At 35.8% G+C, this 21,148-nt stretch overlaps 4 protein-coding genes across 7 annotated transcripts; 2 read left to right on the top strand and 2 right to left on the bottom strand.

The window, feature by feature from the left end:
- Nucleotides 1-1,471: 1,471 nt before the first annotated feature.
- Nucleotides 1,472-4,601, top strand: sicily (NADH dehydrogenase (ubiquinone) complex I, assembly factor 6 homolog sicily). 3 transcript variants are annotated; one of them, XM_034970808.2, is made up of 6 exons: nucleotides 1,495-1,515; nucleotides 1,635-1,828; nucleotides 2,086-2,317; nucleotides 2,558-2,790; nucleotides 3,378-3,540; nucleotides 4,359-4,601. In XM_034970808.2, the coding sequence occupies exons 2-6, from the start codon at nucleotides 1,710-1,712 to the stop codon at nucleotides 4,536-4,538; spliced, it is 927 nt and encodes a 308-aa protein (XP_034826699.1). In that variant the 5' UTR covers nucleotides 1,495-1,515; nucleotides 1,635-1,709; the 3' UTR covers nucleotides 4,539-4,601. The 3 variants fall into 3 exon arrangements, with proteins under 3 accessions (XP_034826707.1, XP_034826699.1, XP_069354409.1); XM_034970816.2 differs by having other exon boundaries at nucleotides 1,472-1,828; nucleotides 2,082-2,317; XM_069498308.1 differs by lacking the exons at nucleotides 1,495-1,515; nucleotides 1,635-1,828 and adding an exon at nucleotides 1,519-1,581 and having other exon boundaries at nucleotides 2,082-2,317.
- Nucleotides 4,602-6,861: 2,260 nt separating this feature from the next.
- Paf-AHalpha (Platelet-activating factor acetylhydrolase alpha) lies at nucleotides 6,862-9,397 on the bottom strand. The gene is made up of 4 exons (XM_034970995.2): nucleotides 9,107-9,397; nucleotides 8,705-8,911; nucleotides 7,966-8,088; nucleotides 6,862-7,553 (listed from the first exon to the last, which is right to left on the bottom strand). Exons 1-4 carry the CDS (start codon nucleotides 9,170-9,172, stop codon nucleotides 7,272-7,274), a joined length of 678 nt encoding a protein of 225 aa, XP_034826886.1. The 5' UTR covers nucleotides 9,173-9,397; the 3' UTR covers nucleotides 6,862-7,271.
- Nucleotides 9,398-9,753: 356 nt separating this feature from the next.
- Nucleotides 9,754-11,066, top strand: LOC117984274 (deubiquitinase OTUD6B-like). The gene has a single exon (XM_034970899.2). The coding sequence runs from the start codon at nucleotides 9,885-9,887 to the stop codon at nucleotides 10,746-10,748; it is 864 nt and encodes a 287-aa protein (XP_034826790.1). The 5' UTR covers nucleotides 9,754-9,884; the 3' UTR covers nucleotides 10,749-11,066.
- LysRS (Lysyl-tRNA synthetase) lies at nucleotides 10,973-19,809 on the bottom strand. Of its 2 annotated transcripts, none has more exons than XM_034970545.2 (8): nucleotides 19,587-19,809; nucleotides 19,023-19,395; nucleotides 18,693-18,944; nucleotides 14,865-15,257; nucleotides 13,922-14,104; nucleotides 13,028-13,188; nucleotides 11,758-11,998; nucleotides 10,973-11,149 (listed from the first exon to the last, which is right to left on the bottom strand). In XM_034970545.2, the coding sequence occupies exons 1-8, from the start codon at nucleotides 19,619-19,621 to the stop codon at nucleotides 11,054-11,056; spliced, it is 1,734 nt and encodes a 577-aa protein (XP_034826436.1). In that variant the 5' UTR covers nucleotides 19,622-19,809; the 3' UTR covers nucleotides 10,973-11,053. The 2 variants fall into 2 exon arrangements, with proteins under 2 accessions (XP_034826436.1, XP_034826428.1); XM_034970537.2 differs by having other exon boundaries at nucleotides 19,465-19,600.
- Nucleotides 19,810-21,148: the final 1,339 nt, after the last annotated feature.

Genomic DNA, 21,148 nt, shown 5'->3' with positions numbered 1-21,148 from the left:
ATTTAGGCTTTTAAAAATCCTGTGAGAACTCCTAAATTTTCCGGGATAAAAAGTAGCTTATGTCCTTCCCCGGGTTGCAAGCTACCTCTGTACAAAATTTCATCAAAATCGGTTGAACGGTTGAGCCGTGAAAAGCTAGCAGACAGACAGACAGACACACTTTCGCATTTATAATATTAGTATGGATTGATGGGAGTCGTGACTCACGTTGAGTGATTTTCGACTCATTAGGTTTTACAGTAAATAATAAAATTATTATCAGTTATTAGTGATAATGACAGGGGCCGAGGCAAGGACGAAACGAAAATGCCAAATTCAGATTTCCAAAGTCAGTCACCCATCCAGTTACCAACTTGATTCAATGTTACTTAACAATCGTAATAGTTGGATACGCGTTGTCACAACCTAAGCAACACGTCTATCATAAAGTATAATGCCCATCTGTTGTCCAAAGCTAAAAATGGCAACAAAGTCAAATGATTTATTCAAAATAGGTTCTAAATTACTCTTTTCGATAGTCAGATGTTGGATTTGTTAAAAACTTAAAACTAAAGCTACTAAATACTTACCTGTTATGAGTTGACGATTCGACGAGTAGGGAGAGGTCCCGCGTTCGATACCCGGCAAGGGCAATTGGAATAATTTTGAAATTGTCTAGCTTGATGGAGCTTCGGCCGTGGCTATATTACCACCTTGCCAAGTGCTAGTAAGGCTTTCGAGTTCTGACTTATAAGTTCTAACAAGCGTAATATAAAACATGAATAAATAATCGGAATTGTCAGTCATGAACTCAACATAATGTGAGAATACCCTAGGTATTTCGATTTGCAATGTTTTTCAATAGATACAGTAGGTAGGTTAAACTACATCATAATATTAAGAATATTACATAATATATTACTTGTTAAACCAAGTTCCTTGTATATTACTTATCTACTTAAATGATCGCCTCCATTTTGTTACAAAACATCTTTATCTATAAAATATCTATAATATATATACCTATCTAAGTAATTTAATTGGAAATGTTTTTTTTTTTAAATATATTACAATAAAACTTAAAGCTAGCCTTGTCTTATTACTATATAAATCATGCCCGCGTAGAATAGTGATTGAATTGGAGATAATATTACTTATGGATTAGTGAGGATTTCTCACTAAGGAAGAGAAGAGGTGCAGACTGCAGATGTTGTATTTCCCGCCATTCGCATGAAGAGACCATTCATCACAGATTAATAGGGATACTACCATTCATCATTGGATTGGATTGGCCTTGGCCCATAGATTATCTACTATATACTAGCCTTGGCCTTTGGTTTAGCATTGTTTTTTTTCAAATAGCTTTACGGCTCTGGATTTTAGCCTTGGTTGGCGTAGTGCCATAGAGTAAAAATGACATTTGAGTTATGACATTAACGTGATTTATAAAAAATCTTGATCCAATCCAATGACATAAAACGTAGTGATTATATTCTCTTTGGATTTGATTGGAAATTGGAATCATTGGAATGAAATGTAGGTACGATTTGAAGAAACAACACAAAATATATTTACTATATAAAAGTAAATAGATAGTAAAAAGTAAATATATAAAATACTAAAATTGATAATTAATACCTATTAACATCCAACAGCTTCAAAACAGTGCATTTGTAGGTAAAATTATAAGGCATAATATATAAAATAAAATAATAAGAAGGATATTCAAGATGATTTTGCATTTGAAATATCCTTATAGTGCTTATAAATCATTAAGGAGATTATTGACGCAGCAGGCCTCTTCGTCTTTAAGTGAAAACTCTTTAAACTACTGTGCGACCATTGTAAGGTATCTAACATTTTAATTATTATATACCTACGTAGTATAGGTCTGTGTACGTCGCATATCATTATAAACATTAGTATAATAAAATTATAAATAAAAAAGAATTATTGTTTAATATAATTATTATTTTTAGGAAACATATTATACTTACACAATTTGTGTTTTCACAGAATGTTTTGTCACATTTTTAAATGTATGTATTAAGATTGTAAAATATCAATAAAGAAACTCTTCTCGTACTTATACATTTTCGCAGGTAGACAGCACGATTATGAAAACTATTTGGCTACTCTCCTCATGACAAAGGCCCTGAGGTCTCCTGCATTAGTTGTAAGAGCCTTTAATGCAGAAATAGCGAGGGTTCAAGACCAAACTACAGATCCTCAGACTGCAGCGATGAGGTTGCAATTCTGGCAAGATGCTATGGGTGTTATCTATGACAAACAAAATGCTAATATACCAGCCAATCCAGTAACTCAAGAATTGAACAAGGTTTATCTCTTGTCTTATTATTTTAATGTATCTACTTAAACATATAGTCTTGTTTTATGCTTATTATATAACCTCTAACCTTGATGAAATTTGGCACATACTTACATAGCCTGCAGACAGTCACAACAGTTTTTATATAATATAATTCTATATAAAAAGATCCTTCAGGAGTTTTAAAACCTTAAAATGGCAATAGTTCAAGTAGTTTTTGTATAACAAAATATAATGACTCATTTACAGATATGTGCAACTTATAAGCTTCCAAAACGCTATATTGAAAGGCTAATTTCATCACGAGCTGGGTTACTCAAGACAAAATATTTTAAGTCACTAGAAGATGTCGAGGCATATACAGAAAATACTGTTTCTACTATCTACTACCTACTGCTTTGTATTGCTGGAGTTGCCAATGTACATGCTGATCATGCTGCATCTCATTTGGGTAAGGCTCAAGGACTAGTCAACATACTAAGGTTAGTTTGTTGTATGTAATGTTTTCACCAGTTAAAATAAAGTAGGCCTATAGGTGGGTTTCACACATCTCTCACTAGTTGACTGTATCCTCTGACATCCCTGGTGGATAGACAGCCTAACTGTAACTGTATTTCAATTCATTGGGGCTGATTCTCTTGTACACAATCTCTAAACAAAACTAAATTAACAGGTCTAAATCTAAGCAAGCAACATTATGAAAGGGTTGGCAATAGATTTAGACGAGACATTTTAGTTTAGTTAAGAGATTATGTACAATGGAATTAGCCACATTGTATGCTTAAGGCAATTCTTTTTGATCCTTAAAAGCTTAGTAGTTTTAAAAGTACTGACTTAATTTTAATGAAAATTAAACAGAATACAAAACCTAAGCTAGTTATAAATTGTTGTGCTTATGTCTGCTTCAACCTTACTTTAAACTGCTTTCTTAGGTGTTGTCTTGACTTATCTCTTGTCTTATAAAGTTTTTAAATATGGTCTTTTGACAAAATTTCTCCATATTATATTTACGTCTGAAATACAATCTTATTCTTATACCATATGGTTTCAAATATTTATAATATTTCAGATCTGTTCACATATCAAATTATCACAAAACAATATGTTTGCCAATGGAAGTATTAATGAAGTATAAAGTCAGTCAACAGGCAGTTCTGAGGGGGACTGATAACGAGAATATGAGGAATGTTGTATTTGAAATAGCAAGTAGAGCTAAAAGCCATTTAGAAAAGGTGAGTGCTAAGTAAAGGCTTTGACAGAATATGCAATGTATGTCAAGAAACCTACAGGGTACTTCCCGTTGACTTCGAATCATTAAATTTAGCAGGTACGTAGGTCTTATAGCAGACATAAGGGGAAAATACTGAAAACCGTGAATTTAGGGTTAAATCACACAAAAAAAATTAAATTGTGGTCATGAACTAATAATTAGTATTTTCAATTTTCGAAATAAGATAACTATAACAAGTGGGGTATCATAAGAAAGGGCTTTACCTGTGCATTCTAAAACAGATTTTATTTATTTTTATGCATCACAGTTTTTGAATTATCGTGCAAAATGTCGAAAAAATACGACTGTAGTACGGAACCCTCGGTGCGCGAGCCTGACTCGCACTTGGCCGGTTTTAGCCCAAACCTTAGTAATGCAGAACACAATGCACAGAGAGTTAGCCAGAATTTCATAGGCAACAGGCATCCAAATTTTGAATGTGAATGCCTAAATATCATTACTACCCACATTATAAATGTGACAATGTATTTGTTTGTTTGGTTTGTCCTTTAATCACAGAACAATGATTGATGTGATTTTATGTATCGATATAAAGAGCTGAAGAGTAACATAGGCTAGGCACTTTTTATCCCAGAATATTTAAAACCTCCCACAGGATTTTTAAAAACCTAGATCCACTTCTATACCTACTTCCTATAAAAACACTGTGACGCGCGGGTGTGCGGGGCGTCCGTCCCCCCGCCTCATACCCTATTGCCATATCGACCTGTCGCGAAATTAATTTAGAATACTTATTTTTAAAAATATTTTTTATTCCAGGCAAGAAAAATTGAAGTACCAAAAATATGTAATCAGATATTTCTACCAGCTATTGCAGTGGATAAATATTTAACGAAACTGCAGAAGAAGAACTTTAACGTTTTTGATAAATCATTGCAACTTGGTAGTCCCATGCTACCATTAAGTCTATATTACAAAAGATTGTTAAATAAATATTAATTTAATTGCTAGTGTATATAATAATTAATTTATTGACAGCTAAATGCGAATAAAATATTAGAGAAATTTTATGTTATTGTTTTACTTCTTATTCAAGATTTATTTTAGTCATAAGGATATTTAAGGTGAAATCACAATTGTCAGCAACAACTCGAATTTTATTTAAGGCCGCGATTACACCTGTAAGTTTTGCTCACGTAAGTAGCTTACTTAATTAATTTACAACTACTATGGTGAGTGTTTACATTAGTAAATTTGTCGTAAGATAATAATCATGTAAACTACTTACGTTAGTAAAACTTACAAGTGTAATCGCTGCCTAAAATTAGAACAAGAGTTTTGGAAAGAAGAAAATTGATGAATATTCATATTATATCATAGTCATTCATAAACGCAATTTGCAATTTATTTTCAATAGATATATTAATGTTGGAGGTGATGCTGACAATCATGTGATGTCATCCTTTAGGATTCAATGAGGGTAGGTACAAAAAAAGAAATTTTATAAAAGATGCATTTTTACTATCAAGCTAATTCATTCATGCAAATAAATAATCACATTTGAGATTCAAGCACGGTTTGGCATCTTGAGTATAATTTAATGTATTTCGATAGTACCTACAATAAAATAATTGCTGCAAATATTTTTAGGTCAATATTGATAAACCAGTAAAAAATTAAGGTTTTTCTTATAAAATATAGAGGTGACCCTGAGACTTTCAAGTAATAAGTATTATTACAGCTTATGATTCCAAACAGTATAAGCGTAACTGGGGGAAGAATAAACAATAACATTTCGATAATAATTTAAAAAAATTGACATGCAAAGTACCAAAAATTTGTTTTTGTCTTATGGGTGTCCCAGATTTCTTTGAAGGGGTGTTTCCTTACCTAGTTACACTTATGCTTACTGTGATAAAATGGTTACTCATACCAATTAAGGTTATACATAGCTCATTAGAACCACCCGGCATCCGACCTGCACCACCTCCCTTCGTGCGCTTAGTATTTAGAATATGGACTTCTATGGACTATGCTCACTGCATCAACTCGGTTACATCAGCGGATCGCCTCGCTCGCTGACGCTGTGGTGCTGGGTGGCTCTAATGAGCTATGATATTATAAGTCACTAAATGCAACTTTGCTATTTAAACAATGCACTAAATGCTTTAACTTATAACTATTATGTATAATAGAAAAAGAGATTTATTTCATACTATTTTGATATCCCCATTGAAACATAATGAATAAGCTTTGGTTCAGAAATAGAAGAAATCTTTGGTTAGCTACAAATTCAAGATAAAACCGTAATCCATATAACAATAAAAACCCATCTTTTTATAGTTACACCCCACAAAAAATCCGAGGCTGAATAGAGAACCACCTCCTTTTTGGAAGTCGGTTAAAAATAAAGTAGCGTTATGTCTAGGATAATATTTTTCAAGTTCAGTCAACACTTGTTACACACGCAATATGTAGGTGAGACTAAAAATAAAACTTGAGTCCCATCAGTGTGACTCAAGAGGATTTTTTCCCCCGTTGAGTCACACTGTTACTCACGGGAGTGTGAGTCAACGGGAATAACCCACGTAAACACAGTCAACATGTTTTACTGCCGCAATGCTGGTACAAACATTATTAATTAGGTAATTATGTTTAATTAGTATTGAAAATTATAAAAATAGATTCACTGGAACTCTTCGATTTTACTTATGTACAAAAATAACAACACCTAAATTTAAGTACTTTGACCCTGTTAGTGCAATACTTTTTTAAATGATCTTATGACAAAAGGTTCCCTTTTAGGTAGATTAATTTAAATGTATGTGAACAATAATTAAACTGTATGTAGAATAGAACATATCAGGGTAGTTTCTTTTTATACCAACATTATAAAAAATATTCAAAAGTTACTTTTGGGTCTAATATTGAAATATATTTCATTGAGGGCCCATGCAGAATTATTATTACTAGAGTGTAGTTGACATCAGCCAGTAGGAGATCCGTCAAAAGTATCCAAACAAGGGATTTTAAAATAGAATTACCTAGGCATTCTTATATTATATGAAAATATAGACCATTGTACAATAGAGCTACAACCCCATGACTATAGTCTATTCAATGAAAGATAGATACATTACAGCAGATCTATTCCGGAAAACTTGTATCAATCATTATTACAATCGCAATTGATGTGATTGACTGAATGTATGGTATTCTTGTTGCAACAATGCACAATGCATTGCAGCCAATAGTGCTAGTCAACTAATCAGAGATAATTTCGATCGTGACATTGTAGCTGTCATTCTACCACAATCAAGCCACAGCAGTAACTAATTTATTAATGTAAGACTTCATTTTCCTTTAAAAGTAGTTAATTTGCATTTACATACATGGTAACAAAGTTCTCATAATCACATTTTAGTCATTGCCATTATGTATTTCATAAATACTAGTATATCCAGTACCAATAAGTGCAAATTGATAGTAAGTGAACTATTAAGTATTATCCATGCAGTATAATTTTGCAGGCCTTATAACAATTAACACAGCCAATGTATAAAATTATCAATTTGGAATGTAAAATTAAAACAGGAAAAAATAAATTAATATAAAATATTTGACGCTTATGTCTAAGATAAAAAAGCTAAATTTAAGTACTACTATTTAATCACAATAAGCTTGCTGCGCTGCGCATTAAAAAGCAACCGAGTATCTTTGTCTATACTACTGTTATTCAGAGGGTGTCAAGTCTTTTTCTGGCTCTCCTTCAGACAATATCTGCTGTAAGAGATCATAAACTGGTTCAAAAGCCTTCCGACAAGCTGCATTTGTTGGTATGAGGTAATCATGCATGTCATGATGACTAATTGTCCCATCATTTTGTATGAAACCTTTATCTATTGTAACCATTTCCACCTTGTTCATGCAAGCAACTTTTTCACGCAAAAGTTGATTGATTTTGGCATTTTTTTCTCTTAACACATTTGGATATTGTCCCCTCGGGAGTAGACTCTGTAAAAGAAACCAATATTATTTACAACATTTTATTACACAAGGCACTTTACAACTGAGAAATATTGTGCTATTAAAAGATATGGTCCTATTTAATATATAAATTGTTTCTTTCTTTTAATAAAATATTTAATATTTATTTCCTAAATAATATGTTTATTGTAATAAAACGAATCTAAACAATTGAACATAAAAATTACAGATCGAAAATATCATCTAAACCACTGCAACGAAGCAGGCTGCCCAGAACGCTGGCAGCGTTACCTCATTGAACGGCCAGACTAATATGCTGACAGAGATAGCTGCCAGCCCTCCGGTCACCCATGGATTCCGCGAGACGTGATGAAAGGTCCTTAAAAAAGGATCTAGCATTTTATGTAAACTAGCATTGATATAATTTTTTTGTACTTACAGGTAAAACAATATAAATACTTGGATGTTTCTCCCTAATTGTGTGAATTATTTCTAAGATTCCTTCACAGACTTGTTCGGGTGTGTGCTCAACATTATTTGTTCCGACATGCAAAACTATTACCTGTAAAAATTATATGCAGATTATAAGCAAGTAGCACAATACAAAATGTGACAAATCTGAATGCAACAAAAAGGGAATAGGAGCTAACAAACTGGATGTGATTAGTAGACTATTACAAAGCTGGAATAGTTTGTCTGTATATTCATAAAAGAGCAGTGATAGCCTAGTGGGTCATGGCTTTTTAGCCACTAGGCTATCACTACTCAGCCTCCTATTTGAGTGGTCAGGGCTCCCATCCCAGGCATGCACCTCTAACTTTTTAGGGTTACATGTTTTAAGCCATTAAATATCACTTGCTTCAATGGTGAAGGACAACATAGCGAAGTAACCTATATGCCTGAGAGTTCTCCATAATGTTCTCAAAGGTGTTTGAAGTCTGCCAATCTGCATTTGTCAGCATGGTGGACTAATGGCTACAACCTTCTCATTCTGAGAGGAGACCCGTGGAGAACCCAGGCAATGGATTGATGATGACATTCACGTGTGTATTCCACAATAACCCACGTTAAAAGATTAAGGCTCAATTATTTCTTCAGCTTTGGTCAAAATTGACAGTTGAACTGAATTTGGTCAAAAGCTAGGAAAAATAACCAACAAGGTGGTCTGCTTTACTTACTCTTGCATCAACATGATCAAGTTCACCATTTTTTATACGCCACAATACATTTTGAGTTTGGTCTTTGTGAATGCTAAAATTAAGGCAATGAAGTGGTGCAAACCATTGATTCCACACTTCAGTATGTTCTAGAGCTTGTAATATAGAATCCCCAATGAAGATAACGTCCGCATCTTTTCCTTTGGCGTCCGATAGGAATCTATTATGCTGTAAATATGATTATTTAAAGTTAGAACCTCTGGACCTAGAAAAATTTAGAACCCCAAACATTTAAAAACCAGAGCAGTTTAACCTTTAAAAGTAACCTGTAAAATTTTCGGTAAGTATATTTAATATGTAAAAGAAAAGAACGATATAAAACACACCGAAGTAAAGAATTAGGATAAAAGTTTTTAAACTTACAATGCTATTCCATCTGCCATCGCCTTCAGTGTCTTGTTGTGGAGCCGCTACAGAACATGGATTCATGATACGAAGTTTATATATTTACACTTTAATATTCCACTTAAATAGATAGTAATTGTGCGCTCCTTTTTCTTGACTATGTAACATTTATTTCTTATATTTCCTAATTTTAACAAACTTATTTTTTACAATTTTCCCACTTTCCATTCCCAATCACAGACCAGTGACCACCACCACCATGTACTCTGTGACCACTGTGACCACCACCCACGACGGGATTTCACAAGTTTGACATCGACATTCTGTGGGCATTATTGACGTTTCATAGAGCAAAAGTTAAGCGTCCAACAAAAACTAAGTACTAATTCGCTAACTTTATCGACATCGACAAAAATTACTAATTTCAGCTCTTGAACAAGCGCCATTTGCTACAGTGCGACAACACTATCTCTATGGCGACAACCGACAAGGCTACCTTGGCGCGTGGTGAAAATCGCAACTAACGTTGCTGTCGAGTGTCTCCTTTGTTCTTGTTTGAATATTCGCCTTGGCACAGGCCACAGAGTGACAGATAAAGAGTATAATAATATCAATCATAGAGATAGTATAGTGACAGAACACGAATTAGCATATGTCATAGATTATCTATGGCATATGTTTTGAAAATTTAAAAACGTAAATACTTACTTAACCTCCAAAAATAATTTATAAAAACCTCATAGAAAACAATTATTTTCTGTTAATAAAATAAAATAAATAGGTTTTCACAAAAATAATGGCAGATGTTATCGCAGGTGATGAAATAAATCTTTTAGAACAAAGACATAAGAAAGAAAAGAAGGAACTACAGGCCCAAATTCAGGTTTTAAAAAAAGCTGCAAAAAATGATAAGACGAAAAAGAAAGAACTTACTGCCGAGATTGTCAAATTAGAAGCAGATTTAGAAGAGCGTCATAGAAAAGAAAATGAAGAGTTACAAAATGATTACAGTCGAGAGTCCATTGAGCCCGAAGTTAGTGATAAAGATGAAACAGACCACGAAATTACAAAACAAAAGGTCTCGAAAGCGCAAAGGCGGCGAAACAAGAAGATGCTACAAGAGAAGAATCGGGAAAAAGAGATCATGTTGCAAGAACAAGAAAATCTTCATGGCCCTAGAAATATCGAAAATCAAGAAATGTCTGCTAGGTTACGACAAAGGAAGTTAAAGGTTTATTCAATACCATCAGATGGCGATTGTTTGTATAGAGCGGTGTCTCATCAATTAGAGACTAAATATAACAAGAGCAAATCTGTAGATGAATTAAGGAAAGATGTGGCTACTCATATTCGGGAGAATAAAGATGAATTTATGCTATTCATGTGTCATCCAGACACTGGTATTAATCTCACAGATGTGGAATTTGAGGAATATTGTCATAAAATAACCAGTACTAAAGAATGGGGTGGTGACATTGAGATAAGAGCAATATCAAATTGCCTTAAGTGCCCAATCACAGTAATACAGGCCGCTGGACCAGGGGCAATAGAACAGGGGACTGAGTTTTCAGGCCCTCCCTTGATTATTACGTACCACAGACATATATTCAGTTTAGGTGAACATTATAACTCTACTGAAGTCTTAAATGAAGACAATTAGATGTTTACTTCTGGTTTGTAGTTTGAGAGAATGGTGTTGCATTTAGTTTAACAAATAACTTTGTTAAAGGGAAAACTAATATACAGGGACACTGCAATATTATGTATAATAATTACATCTAAACTTTATTCTAATAAAACTGTGTTCGAAAATATAATACAATGTATAAGTACTATAGCATAACGTTAATTATAAAGGTTTGATACATACCAAAAAAAAAAAGGTTTTCAATTTTTAAATACTTTTATTTGTAGTACAGAAAAAACAAACAAGAGTTTGTATCACAATTAAATATAAATAAATTATTATGCTCCATTTTGGGTTGGTGTTTCACTTGTTGCTGATTCATCCTTATGTTTATTTGGGTCATCAGGCTTCATTGCAGGGAACAAGAGTACCTCCTAGGTAAAATAAAATTCTCATCAGTAAAAATATTCAATGAAATACTACATTTTACTTTCAGTCATCATCACAGCTGACTACTGAGCTCAGGTTGCTTTTCAAATGGTTTAGGCCATAGTCTACCATGTCTAATGTATATTGACAAACTTCACACACCTTTGAGAATATTATGGACAATTCTCAGGCGACCGGCATGCAGGTTTCCTTTAACCATTAGAATAAGTGGTATTAAATTCATTAAAGCACAAAAAGGTGCACTCCAGGATCGAACCTTGGACCCCCTGAATATGAGCTTGAAGTTTTTCATCACTAAACTATCACTGCATACTCTCAGTGCCATTTTAAAATTTGTTCTTCTGACCTCTGAGCATTTATTTGAAGTACCTACCTAAATGATTGTAGAAAAATAAAATAAAAATATGAAATAACTAGCTTATGCCTGCAACTTCCGACTGCACTGTGCAAAGTTTATGTCATAATAGCAATCTGCATGCCAAATTTCAGCCCTATCCACCCAGTAGTTTTAACTGTGCATTGATAGATCAGTCACGTCGCCTTTTATAAATTTAGGTTAGATTTCATGTTCCATGAGTAATGACTCACTTACTTTTATATTATTGGAGTCAGTCAAAAACATTGTTAGACGATCGACACCCAAGCCCCAGCCACCAGTAGGTGGTAGCCCATATTCTAGGGCAGTGCAAAACGCTTCATCTGTCGGCGGTGTTTCATCGTCCCCAGCCGCGCGGTCCTTGGCTTGTTGCTCAAAACGTTCCCTCTGGATGGCAGGATCATTCAACTCTGTGTATGCATTACAAATTTCCTTCTTCATAACAAACAATTCAAACCTGTAAGTACAATTAAATGCAATATACAATATAAGACCAAATAAAAACATCCAATCGGAAAGAAAATTGCTCTAAAACTTTGAATTATTAATTTGACTATATTATGTTGACATGTGTTGTACATAATATAAAGCTTGGTCATCAAATGTTCTAAATTATGGTAAAAACAGATTTGAACTTCAAAGTTACTAGCTGATGCCCGTGACTTCGTCCGCGTGGATTTAGGTTTTTAAAAACGCCGTGGAAACTTTATTTTCCGGGATAAACAGTAGCCTGTCACTCTCCAAGTCTTAAGCTATAATCATGCAAGAAATCTCGCCTATCCGTTGCTCTGTTGCGAAGTGCTTGGGGGACAACTAACAAACATAAGCGAGTCACAGACAAATGCAATATGGCACTTTGTCTTAGACGTGTTTAGAGATAAAAATATTAAATGAAAACTTTTTCATAAGCTAAGTAGATTTCTTGGGATAAATAGGGTAAATACCGTGAATAAATCTCATATTGAAATTTAAAAAAAAAACGGCCAAGCACGAGCCAATTTTTAATTCAATATTCAGTTTGGGTCAAATAACACAATTCCAGGTTTGGAACGAACTATAGACCTGTGACACGCGGACAGACGGACAGACAGCAGAGTAATATTAATAGGGCTCCGTTTTATTGAACTCTAAAAACACGAGAGAAAGACTGGTCAAGTCAGTCCTATTTACATGGCAATTTACGTGTCGAAATTACGAAAAATTAATGGTAAATGGTACATTCAGTATTAATGACAATATGACAACACTTAAATTATATCTCGATAAACTTGAATTGAGGTAATTTGTTATCTTAATAATACCTATAAAAAAATAAAAAAAAATCTTAGTTCAATTTATTGTTTTCATTCATGTTGATAGTGATTATTATTGTAAAACCTAGAGTCAAGAGTTATCATAATAATTAAAGTGAAATAATGAAGATCAACAAAAAAGACATGTTCTTTGTCATTTACAAATATTTTCCTAAAACAATTACTTCATTTACCTTTCCGTAAGACCAGGAACATCCCTGTGGTATTTAGACAATGGGCTCATAATCTGTGGGTGGTCTAAAATGAAAGTAGGGTTAATACATTTTTCTTCTAAAAACTCCCCGACTAGTTTATCCAAGAGTCTTGCTGTAGTTCTTGGGGGAGGGCATTCAACCTAAAATCAAACAGAAAAAAATTGGGAAAAATAATAAAATTATGGATATAATAGTATGGATGTACCGACATAGCTCAACGGATTGCGAAGCTGATGTGGCAATGGGCAGGGCACGTATTTCGTAAAACCGATAGACGTTGGGGTCCCAAGGTGCAAGGAAGCGCGACCTCGCACTGGAAGACGCTGTGTTGGAAGACCCCCCACTAGGTGGACGGACGACATCAGACGAGTCGCAGGGAGACGCTGGATTCAGCAGGCGCAAGGCCGTGGCGTGTGGAAGTCCCTACAAGAGAACTATGTCCATCAGTGGACGTCTATCGGATGATGATGAATAATATGATTGTACAGCTCTTACTTTATAGTATATGCTCCTGAAAAAAGCATATTACACAATTGAAGATTATCTAAATGATAAAAGAGCGTAATTTGACCTGCAGCTCGATCCGGCAACGCACATGACTGCAAATACTATTTTATACATGGCATAATCTTGTACCTATATCAAATATTTGAAAAGAGCAACCGCGCCGAGTTTCTTGCTGGTTCTTCTCGGTAGGAAAGGCATTCCAAACCAGTGGTAGATGCATCCGACTATTCGTAAGTACTTGTAAAAGTTTATTCGAATAAAAAAGATTTTTATTTATTTAATTTATTTATAGTAAGAGCATACCATAAATCGCTATCTGCGCAGGTACAATATCAGTGGTATTTATTTCCTTACTAATAAACTTACCTCATGTTTCTCACATAGTTTACTAAGTATAGCATTGGCCTCAGGTGTATCTAATTGATCAGCGGGTGGCAACTTTACATTCAGTGCCTTTTCTAACGTAGCAATCATGGGCACCCTTGCAAATGGTGGTGTAAAGTCAATTTCTAATTCCTCTCCATCAGGCCCATCTGGATGGTATTTAATCTGTAATTTTTTTTAATTTAATCACTGTATGTTACTAGTTTATATGAATTACTAGTTATGTCCACGACTTGGTCCGCGCAGGTTTACATTTTTTGGAAATACTGTGAAAACGTTTTGATTGTATAGGATAAGTGTTCGATGTCCATTGCCAGGATGCCAGCTATCTCGTAGCCAATTTTTATCGAAATCGGTTCAGCAGTTTAGAATAAAAAGGTAACTAACAGATAAGTTTCAGTTTAAGATAATTTTCACATTTATTATATAATATTAATATGGAATATGAAAGATTTTTTATTTTGTTTTAGTTTAGTTTTATATGGATCATAAACTGATATAATATTCTAAGATGAGAGATTATTTTATGTATATTAAAAGTTATACTACAATTTAAATTAAAAAAATTAGTGCAATGTCTTTGAGAAATACCCAGACAAATAATCTTAATACATAAAAGGAAAAGGTGAATGACTGACTGATCTATCAACGCACAGCTCAAACTACTGGACGGATCGGGCTGAAATTTGGCATGGAGATATTATTATGATGTAGGCATCCGCTAAGAAAGGGTTTTTGAAAATTCAACCTCTGAGGGGTTGAAATAAGGGTTTGAAATTCGTGTAGTCCACGCGGACGAACTCGCGAGCATAAGCTAGTTTTATATAAAGGAATAGAATACAAGCAGTGCATTTTTGCCTCCAGGGGCAGAGGTTGCTTGAAGTACAGCTTAGATTTATGTACTTAAAAAGATACTTCTGCTCACCTTGTAAGTGCCATGAATACTTTTAACCATTCCAGAAAGTAATGATTCAGTGATAGCTATCACATCATTGTAATCAGCATATGCCATATAGAACTCACAAGTTGTAAACTCTGGGTTGTGAGTTAAGTCAATGCCTTCGTTCCTAAACTGTCTCCCAATTTCATAAACACGATCCAAACCACCAACTACTAACATCTTGTGATACAGCTCTGGAGCTATTCTCATGTAAAGGTCCATGTCCAAATCATTGTGGTGTGTGATAAATGGTTTTGCCGTAGCTCCACCGGCTATCATGTTCATCATTGGAGTTTCGATTTCCAAGAAGCCCATGTTGTCAAAGAAACGTCTAATGTAGGAAATTATTTTCGCTCTTGTGTAGAATATTTGTCTAACCTGAAACAGTTTTTTTTTATGGTACTTGTTCTTATGGTACTTGTTATGGTACAAATCGAGCGGGATCGATGGCGTGACGCCCCTGCTATTACAGAGGCGTAGAACTACTGATCCCAATCCTGGTAAAGATTATTAGGGCGAGTTATGCCTGGGGCTACATACCAGAGGCTTGGACCACAGTGAAGGTCATTTTTATACCTAAAGCAGGGAAGAAGGACTATGCGTTACCAAAGTCCTTCAGACCCATTAGCCTCTCCTCGTTCCTACTGAAAACGATGGAGAAGGTGCTTGACAGGTACATAAGGGATACGCTTCTCATTGAGAAGCCTATACACTACACCCAGCATGCCTACTGCAGGGGACGATCTACGGAAACGGCCCTGCTGAACCTTGTCGACAAGGTTGAAAAGGCTCTGGAGGACAAAGAAATCGCCCTCGCGGCGTTTCTAGACATCGAGGGGGCATTTGACAACACTCCAACCCGCACACTGGTGGATGGACTGGCCGATAAACTGGCCGATACGACCACCACCAGATGGGTGGAGGCAATGCTCTCGAATCGCATAGCCAAATTTGAGCTTAATAACATCTCGATTGAAGTGCTCACAACAAGAGGATGCCCGCAAGGAGGCGTCTTATCGCCCCTGCTGTGGACTCTTGCTGTAGACAAACTACTGTATGAGATGGCTGAACTCCGTATCGACACTCAGGGATATGCTGATGACCTGGTGGTAACGGTACGTGGGAGCTGCCACAGCACGATCTCGTATCTCATGCAGGGAGCACTTAACACCATTGAAAAATGGTGCAGAGAAAACCAACTAGCTGTCAACGCGGAGAAGACAGTGATAGTACCATTCACTAGAAGGCGTAACCTTGATAAACTCGAGTCGCCGAAGCTGAACAACAGGAGCATACCATTCTCATGCGAGGTCAAATATCTGGGCATCACTTTAGACCAGAAATTGACCTGGAATCCGCATGTCGATGGAGTGCTCAAAAAGGCTAAATCGGCTTTAGGTATATGTAGTCGATTTGCGGGAGCGAGATGGGGACTTAAACCAAAAGTGACCTTCTGGCTCTATACAGCCATTGTGAGGCCGATGATATCGTACGCCTCCGTGGTTTGGTGTAGCAAATTGACGCAGGTTACAGCCCAGTATAAACTTGGCAGTATCCAAAGAACTGCTTGCCTACTTATCACTGGAGCTATGAGCACCTCTCCGGGGGCAGCCCTAGAAGCTCTTCTCAACTTACCTCCTCTCTACCTGTATTTGATGAAGGAGGCGAGAATGGGCATGTATAGGCTGATTAGCCAAGGAAAGGTGAATTGGCTATCTAGAACACTGAGGGACTTGCAGAACTCAGTACTCGAGATTCCAGTTTTGGGAATGCCGTCAGACACGATGATCCCAAAATACAACTTCCAGAGATCCTTCTCTGTGGAAATCCCAGATAGGGAGGATTGGACAAGCAACAAAATCACATGGCCATCGGGCTGTTTGAAATGGTTCACCGATGGCTCAAAGTCAGGCAAGGACGTAGGATGTGGAATCTATGGAGAGAAACCCAGGATCAAACTGTACCGTAACCTGGGGGCCTATACATCTATTTTCCAGGCGGAGGTATACGCCATAATAATATGTGTGGAAACCATCCTGCAACACAACCACGTCAATAAAACGATTTATATTCATTCGGATAGCCAAGCAGCTCTTTCAGCTTTGTCTTCAGAGGTTGTTAACTCGAGACTGGTTGAAAACTGCAGAGTAAACTTAAACATCCTGGCCCAACACAACAGGGTGGTTCTAAGATGGGTGCCAGGGCACGCTGGAATAGTAGGCAACGAAAATGCGGACATTCTGGCAAAATCAGGCGCAAAGGCACGTCAGATAGGCCCAGAGCCGGTCTGCGGTATACCTAAAAGCCTGGTTCAACTTACCCTTCTAACCTATTGCTACTACGACACACTCAACCGCTGGAGAAACCTGCCAGGGCTAAATCACTCGAAAGCGCTGGTTAAATCCTTCAGCAAGAAGGTAGCATCTGAGGTGCTGTCGCTTAACAGAAGTAACATGTGCATCCTGGTGCGAGCTTTAACGGGTCACTGTGGCCTGAAAAGGCACATGTATAACCTTAAGCTCCAGGGCTCGGACATCTGCAGAGAGTGCCACGAGTCTCCCGAGACTCCGATGCACATTATCTGCTTCTGCCCCGCTCTGATGCACAAACGTAGCGTCCACCTAGGGAGACACATCATTTATCCGGAGGATGTTACTTCAATTCCAGTCAAGAAGGTGCTGCTGTATCTGGCGGCCACAGGATTTGATAAGGAAGTGTGAAGTGGAGGCAAACACAATAGATCGGAGACGGTCGCAGTGATTCAGGGATAGTAAGGACCTGTATAGCCCCAAAGAAGAAAGAAGAAGAAGATGGTACTTGTTACTGAATGTTATGAAAATATATACATTTATGTTGGAAATGGCGATACAAAATTTTGACAGATTTTTTGAGCCAATTTTAAACATACTGGCTGCTTGGTGGAGCACAAACAAAATTAAAACTTTGTGTCAAATGGACTTTGATGGACGACATCAGACGAGTCGCAGGGAGCCTCTAGATGCAGGCGGCGCGGCGCAATTCTGTAATGATGGGCTTTGCCTTGACACTAAGTTGATAGACGTCTCATTACTAATATTTAGTGCCAAGTACGCTCACATGACACTCACTGCACCTATCAGCGACAAAATGGCGAAAATCAATTTGCTTCAAAACCAATTTCAAATGCAATTATGTACTTGTATTACAGTGTACTTGTATTAGTAAATGACAGTAGGTACAGATCTAGATGTACCACAGCTTAAAACAAGCCTATTTTCTGACTTTCATTACATACTAACTAAAGTTACTACAAGGACTCAATTTTAAATTTTAATATTTACTTTTTTCAATATAATATTTTAACAGCTTTACAAACAAAGAAGTGAAACATAATGCCAAATATAAAATTGGTATTCCATTTAAATGTGCAATAAGAAAACGATAACTTCATGATGCCAGCGAGATCTGCATGGATTTATGTTTTTAAAAACCCTGTGGGACCTCTTCGATTTTTCAGGATAAAAGTAGCCTATTTCTGTCCCCAGGATTCAAGCTATCTCAAATTTCGTCAAAATCGGTTAAACAGAAGGACCATGAAAAACTAAAAGACAGATTGCATTTAAAATATTAATATGGATTATGTATTTAATGCAACAAGCTAAATTGCCTGTGGAATTTCTTAAAATCCTTAATGGGGATCTATATAGATAAGAGATAACCTATAAGCGAAATGTCAAGTTTCTATATCCATCAGCAGTTAGATTATATTAATGTGTTGACAGTTTCTTTTTATATTATGAGGTTTATTATATTGAAAAGTAAATTGTAGTATACCTTGTCATTTAGAATAAGATCTAAATATCTCTTTCTAAACCTTGTTTCTTTGTCCTTAAGACCAAAATGAAGATGTGGCAACATATGGAGACATGGAGACAGTAGTTTAACAGTCGTGGGTATGATTGAGAGTTCTCCCTTCTTGGTCTTGCCTGGATGTCCGACACAGCCGATAATGTCACCCCGCCTTAGTTTATCAGTATCCATTACAAATTTTTCTTCAGATTCGTACATCTTAGCATTGGCCATAACCTACAACATTTATTTCATAAAAAAGTTAAAGGTCTGTTTATTAAAAAGTTTACATTAAAAAAGGAGTTAAATATTTACCTGAATTTTCACACCTTCGCCTCTTAGATCATAGAATATTAGTTTGGCACCAGACTCTCTAATCGAATGGACTCGTCCAGCCACAGATACTGTAACATTTTCTAACACATCTCCACTATTGAGGTTGTTATACTTTTCAATAAACTCTTCAAGAGATATTGTGACAGTAAACTTATGAGGGTATGGATGGTCATCTTTTGATCCATTTTTAAGAGCAGCAACTGCAGCTGTACGAAGTTTGTAGTATTCATTTGGGCTGATTTCCTCTTCAGCTTTAGCAGATTTTTTCTCAGTCGTTGTAAGTGGCTGTTGTGCAACCTTTTCTGCTTTCTCCTTCAATTTTTGTTCAGCTTTCAGTCGTCGTTTTAATTCACTGTAAAAGTAATACTTGATAATATCAAATACCTACTGCAACATTGTATCTATATGGAACTAAACCAACCGTGAATTTAGGACTGAAGAATATTTCATTAATTGTTTTAAATTCCTTTGCGCCAGTACAGGCAAAGCCATAATACTTCTTGAACATAACATATTGTTGGATTTGGTCACACAAATACTCACTTCTTGGATAACTTCTCGCTAGCCGCTTCAGTCATTTTTCTGAAATATTTGTTTTAATTAATAAATTATAAAATACGTGGCTATAGGAAATCTAATCACACGGCACGGTTAATTATCAAGTATGATGAAAACCAATGAAAAATATCCCCTTTTAGGTTAGCTTAGGAGGTAATTCCAAAGAGTATATAATCACTACGGGTAATTCCAAATTCTATTCATCTATTTGACATCTTTGCAATTGACATATTGAGTATTGACAGCAGCATCATCACCATCACCATGACACACGACTTTAAGTGTTTACACTTACGGTTTTGGTTTTACCCATTTACCCCGACTCCAAACCAGGAGCCTTCAATCCAACCACCAAGAAGTAACCACCACTGACTCCTTGGAGTAAATATTGTATTCTGTGCACTGACTACTGTAAAGGGCTTATTCCACCTTCCTAAATAAAACGTCCTAAATGGTATAGTTACCGTCAAACTACTCAACTTTGCCACTCAATGATACTTTGCCCAAAAAGCAATTTAAAAGCAAATTCGCTATGTAATTTTTTTTTTTAAATTAACATTTCAACCAAAAGTTCAATTTTAATGGCAGGCAAAGTATTCCGGACTTTCAGCCAACATTGATTTTTCATACGTAACTACGTGGGACGTAGGTAGGTCCCAGATACCTAGAGGTACCTAGATTTTAATTATTATTTTTGCTTGGCCGGGGGGGCCACACAGCACACACTGCCCGTGTGGCATGGGCTACATGCAAGGAAAGGAGGCAGAGACGTAGGTGGCTGCGTTTTTTACAGCTTTCAAGGGACTATAGACCTAAGGCTGCTTTTCTATCAGATGAGTTATGCTACGTTGCTATGGATGTGATAACTAGTTAACTAGTTAGTTAGTTGTATCCACCAATTATTTTTCATAGATTTTGATGAAACGAATCTATGTTTCTAGGGTTCCGTACCTACCTCAAAAGGAAAAACGAACCCTTATAGGATCAGTTTGTTGTCTATTTGTCTATCTGTTCGTCTGTCTGTCTGTTTGTCGTGTCTGTGAAGAAAACCTATAGGGCACTTCCCGTTGATCTAGAATCATGAAATTTGGCAAATAGGTAGGTCCGGTAGGTCTTATTTAAAGAAAAAAAATACAAGTAAAGGAAAAAACAAATTGTTTTGCGGTTTTAAAACGTTTCAATTTTCTAAATTGCTAATGTAGTTTTTTTAAAAGAAACAAATAACTAGTTATGAAAAATGGACACCAGTTAACTAATAAATTCTTATCTAAAAGCTGTAGGCGCTGTAGCATCTCTACATAGTATAAAAAAAATCCTGTATTGTGTTTTTTCAATGTTTACTTTGTGTTGTGTGCAATAAAGTGTCAATAAATAAATAAATAAAATAAAAAAGTCGCTTCCCACGTCTGTTGGTATGTATGTATGAACGCGTAGATCTTTTAAACTACGCAACGGATTTTAATGCGGTTTTCACCAATAGATAGAGTGAATCAAGAGAACGGTTTATAGGTATAACTAGTTTAATATTAGTTTGTGTTAATTTGTTG

This window comes from Maniola hyperantus, chromosome 1 (assembly GCF_902806685.2).
Source record: "Maniola hyperantus chromosome 1, iAphHyp1.2, whole genome shotgun sequence".
In the NCBI taxonomy this organism is placed as follows: Eukaryota; Metazoa; Arthropoda; class Insecta; order Lepidoptera; family Nymphalidae; genus Maniola; species Maniola hyperantus.
Note: the sequence above shows the minus strand (reverse complement) of the source record. Positions and strands in the feature narration are given on the sequence as shown.

Excerpts from the sequence above, each read along its gene's own strand:
- Paf-AHalpha (XM_034970995.2), bottom strand. The coding sequence starts at position 9,172 with ATGAATCCATGTTCTGTAGCGGCTCCACAACAAGACACTGAAGGCGAT. Across the intron at positions 8,912-9,106 it reads ATGGCAGATGGAATAGCATT|CATAATAGATTCCTATCGGA; the intron begins GTAAGTTTAAAA and ends TCATATTTACAG. Across the intron at positions 8,089-8,704 it reads TTGATCATGTTGATGCAAGA|GTAATAGTTTTGCATGTCGG; the intron begins GTAAGTAAAGCA and ends TAATTTTTACAG.
- sicily (XM_034970808.2), top strand. The coding sequence starts at position 1,710 with ATGATTTTGCATTTGAAATATCCTTATAGTGCTTATAAATCATTAAGG. Across the intron at positions 1,829-2,085 it reads TACTGTGCGACCATTGTAAG|ACAGCACGATTATGAAAACT; the intron begins GTATCTAACATT and ends TTTCGCAGGTAG. Across the intron at positions 3,541-4,358 it reads CTAAAAGCCATTTAGAAAAG|GCAAGAAAAATTGAAGTACC; the intron begins GTGAGTGCTAAG and ends TTTTTATTCCAG.
- LOC117984274 (XM_034970899.2), top strand. The coding sequence starts at position 9,885 with ATGGCAGATGTTATCGCAGGTGATGAAATAAATCTTTTAGAACAAAGA.
- LysRS (XM_034970537.2), bottom strand. The coding sequence starts at position 19,556 with ATGTTATGTTCAAGAAGTATTATGGCTTTGCCTGTACTGGCGCAAAGG. Across the intron at positions 18,945-19,022 it reads GCGAAGGTGTGAAAATTCAG|GTTATGGCCAATGCTAAGAT; the intron begins GTAAATATTTAA and ends TAAATGTTGTAG. Across the intron at positions 11,150-11,757 it reads CTGACTCCAATAATATAAAA|GAGGTACTCTTGTTCCCTGC; the intron begins GTAAGTGAGTCA and ends TATTTTACCTAG.